Source organism: Mustela nigripes, chromosome 6 (assembly GCF_022355385.1).
Source record: "Mustela nigripes isolate SB6536 chromosome 6, MUSNIG.SB6536, whole genome shotgun sequence".
NCBI classification, from domain to species: domain Eukaryota; kingdom Metazoa; phylum Chordata; class Mammalia; order Carnivora; family Mustelidae; genus Mustela; species Mustela nigripes.
Window position 1 is genome coordinate 90,651,579 of NC_081562.1, and position 3,046 is coordinate 90,654,624.

Genomic DNA, 3,046 nt, shown 5'->3' on the forward strand with positions numbered 1-3,046 from the left:
CTCTCTCTCTCTCTCTCTCTAAAATAAGTAAACACAATCTAAAAAATAAATAAAATAAAATGATGCAAAAGAAATGTTTGATTCATTTAAAAAAAAGTATGCTTTCTTAATACGTTGACAATTGACATTAAAAAAATAACTTTACAAAATATTTCTTCACGTTAAAAAAAGTTAAAGAGTTTCTAAGCTCAGATAAACTGAAGAAATCCAAATCATTACATTTTAAAGATCAATACTAAACTAGAAGAGCCAAGATATTTTTATTCACTGTTCTTTTTATGTTTTTATGTTACTTATTTCAACAGGCAGTATTATTTATCTGAAGCAGAAAATATCTTACTAAACACATCTCTGAAGGCTTGTTTAACTTGCTGGTTTCTCAGAGTATAAATGAATGGATTCAACATAGGGGCAACTGAAGTATTGAGCACCGCTACTCCTTTGCTTGAAGCAACTCTATCATTTGCAGATGGCTTTATGTACATGAATATGCAACTACCATAACTGATGGATACAACAATCATGTGAGAAGAGCAGGTAGAAAAGGCTTTTTTCCTTTGCTGAACTGAAGGGAATTTTAGAATTGTCTTGATGATGTAAGAGTAAGAAAGGATTACTAATAACAACGTGAATAAGATGATCATCACAGCTAAGGAAAAAGCAATCAGTTCTAGTAAATGTGTGTCTGAGCAAGAAAGTTGCAGGACAGGAGAAATGTCACAAATGAAATGATCAATGATATTTGAGGCACAGAAATCCAGGTTAAGAGCAAAAATCAGAGGAGGGAAAATGACCAGAAATCCAGTTGCCCAGGAACTGAGTACAATCTGATGACAAATTCTGTTGCTCATGATGGATGTATAATGCAAAGGTTTGCAGATGGCAACATAACGGTCATAGGACATAGCTGCCAGAAGGAAAAATTCTGTAACCCCCAGGAATATGTAAAAAAACAACTGAGATATACAGCCATTATAGGAAATGGCCTTTTCTCTGGTTACAATGGTGATTAGGAACCTCGGGATGCAAACACTTGTGAAGGAAATTTCCAGGAAAGAGAAATTACGGAGAAAAAAATACATTGGGGTCTTGAGATGAGAATCCAGTAGAGTAAGGGCAATGATGGTTAAGTTTCCCATCATACCCAGCATGTAATTTAGAAATAGAAATAAGAAAATTACCATCTGTAACAGAAAATTATCTGTCAGTCCCAGAAGGATAAACTCTATCTGTTTTGTATGGTTCTTCATTTCTCTTTTGTGATTTCAAACAAAACCTAGAAATAAAGGTACAAAGATAAGAAACTATATGGTAGATTTATATCCAAGAAATAATATATAAAGAGATACACATTCACATATATGCCCATTTATGAGGAAATACTCTATAAGGCTGAAGATATGATCTAGAACCATGCAACAGACAGTATTTTTAAAAAGCACAATAGGAGTCAACTCAGTTTTGAAAACTGACCTGCAAAATCCAAAATAGTTTACTTTTTCACCATTACTTACAAACTACCAGCTCAACTGTAACTAATTCCAAATTTTTTCTTTCTTAAATAAATTAGATAAAATATTGGTTCTAGATTCAAAAAGAATTCATTCATTATAATTATTAATTTCATCAAAATAGAATATGCCAGTATAATGAATTAAGACCTACAGTTAAATTCTGAAATTTTAGGTTTCATATTAAAGTGGTATTTGTTTAGAGCCCATTATAGCCTCTTGCAAATTTTCTATGAATACTGATGAAGAAAAAAAAATGACAAAAGAAAAGGTGTGTAAGAATGTAATACCACAACAAAATAAGTACCAGTTTAATCTAGAAAAAAAAAACTGAAACAATATGAAGCAAATATAACCACATTAAAAAAGTCTAGTAATGGATCTAAGCAAGAAGAACATACTAATGGCTACTGAGGAAAAGGACAATCTGCTCTTACTGAAGTTTTGATGGGTCTTTTATTGTTTAGAATGAATAAAGAATATCTCTCCCCCAAGAAAGAATATCCAAGTAATAAATTGAAACTATTGTAACAATAAGTTCAATAATGTGAAAAAAATGGTTTTCCTTTGCAAAGGAAAAGTATGTTTAGAGTATATAATGGAATATTTACCCTTCTCAAAAGGCAATTAAATTTTCATATTACATAGAAGCTATATGTCATGGCATAGTTTTGAATGAAGAGTAGAAAAGAATCTAAATATTTTAAAATAAGCAATTTTAAAAATAATTTTAGTCATGCATATAATTACATTTTGAAGTGATTCAAAAACCTCTAAATGTATTTTAGACACAAAATTGCAAAAATGTTTATACAAATTGACCCCAATTTTGTAAATGTCTGTATCTGATAGACAAAGGTATGATTTCCATAAATATATACAAAAATAAGAGTAATTAAAAATAAAGTGCTTTCAATGAGATGTTAAATTATAAGGTCTTCATATTTTTTTTATTAAAAACTCAGCCATTCTTATTTGCAAACAACATGTTAGATAAAGGGCTAGTATCCAAAATCTATAAAGAACTTATCAAATTCAATACCCAAAGAACAAATAATCCAATCAAGAAATGGGCAGAGGGCATGAACAGACATTTCTGCAAAGAAGACATCCAGATGGCCAACAGACACATGAAAAAGTGCTCCACATCACTCGGCGCCAGGGAAATACAAATCAAAACCACAATGAGATACCACCTCACACCAGTCAGGAAATGACAGGTGCTGGCGAGGATGCAGGGAAGAGGAATCCTTCTACACTGCCGGTGGGAACAGTCAGAAGCTGGTGAGCCACTCTGGAAAACAGCATGGAGTGTCCTCAAAAGTTGAAAATAGAGCTACCCTATGACCCAGCAATCCCACTACTGATTATTTACCCTAAAGATACAAATGTAGTGATACAGAGGGGCACATGCACCCAAATGTTTAAAGCAGCAATGTCCAAAATAGCCAAACTATGGAAAGAGCCTAGAAGTGCATCAACAGATGAATGGATAAAGAAGCAGTGATATATATATATATATATATATATATATA

At 32.1% G+C, this 3,046-nt stretch overlaps 1 protein-coding gene across 1 annotated transcript; it reads right to left on the reverse strand.

Annotated features, from left to right (window-relative positions):
- Window positions 1–311: 311 nt before the first annotated feature.
- Window positions 312–1,250, reverse strand: LOC132020770 (olfactory receptor 6C70-like). The gene has a single exon (XM_059404915.1). The coding sequence runs from the start codon at window positions 1,248–1,250 to the stop codon at window positions 312–314; it is 939 nt and encodes a 312-aa protein (XP_059260898.1).
- Between the last annotated feature and the right edge of the window lie 1,796 nt (window positions 1,251–3,046).

What these genes read in the sequence shown, in the direction of transcription:
- LOC132020770 (XM_059404915.1), bottom strand. Translation starts at nt 1,250, where the DNA reads ATGAAGAACCATACAAAACAGATAGAGTTTATCCTTCTGGGACTGACA.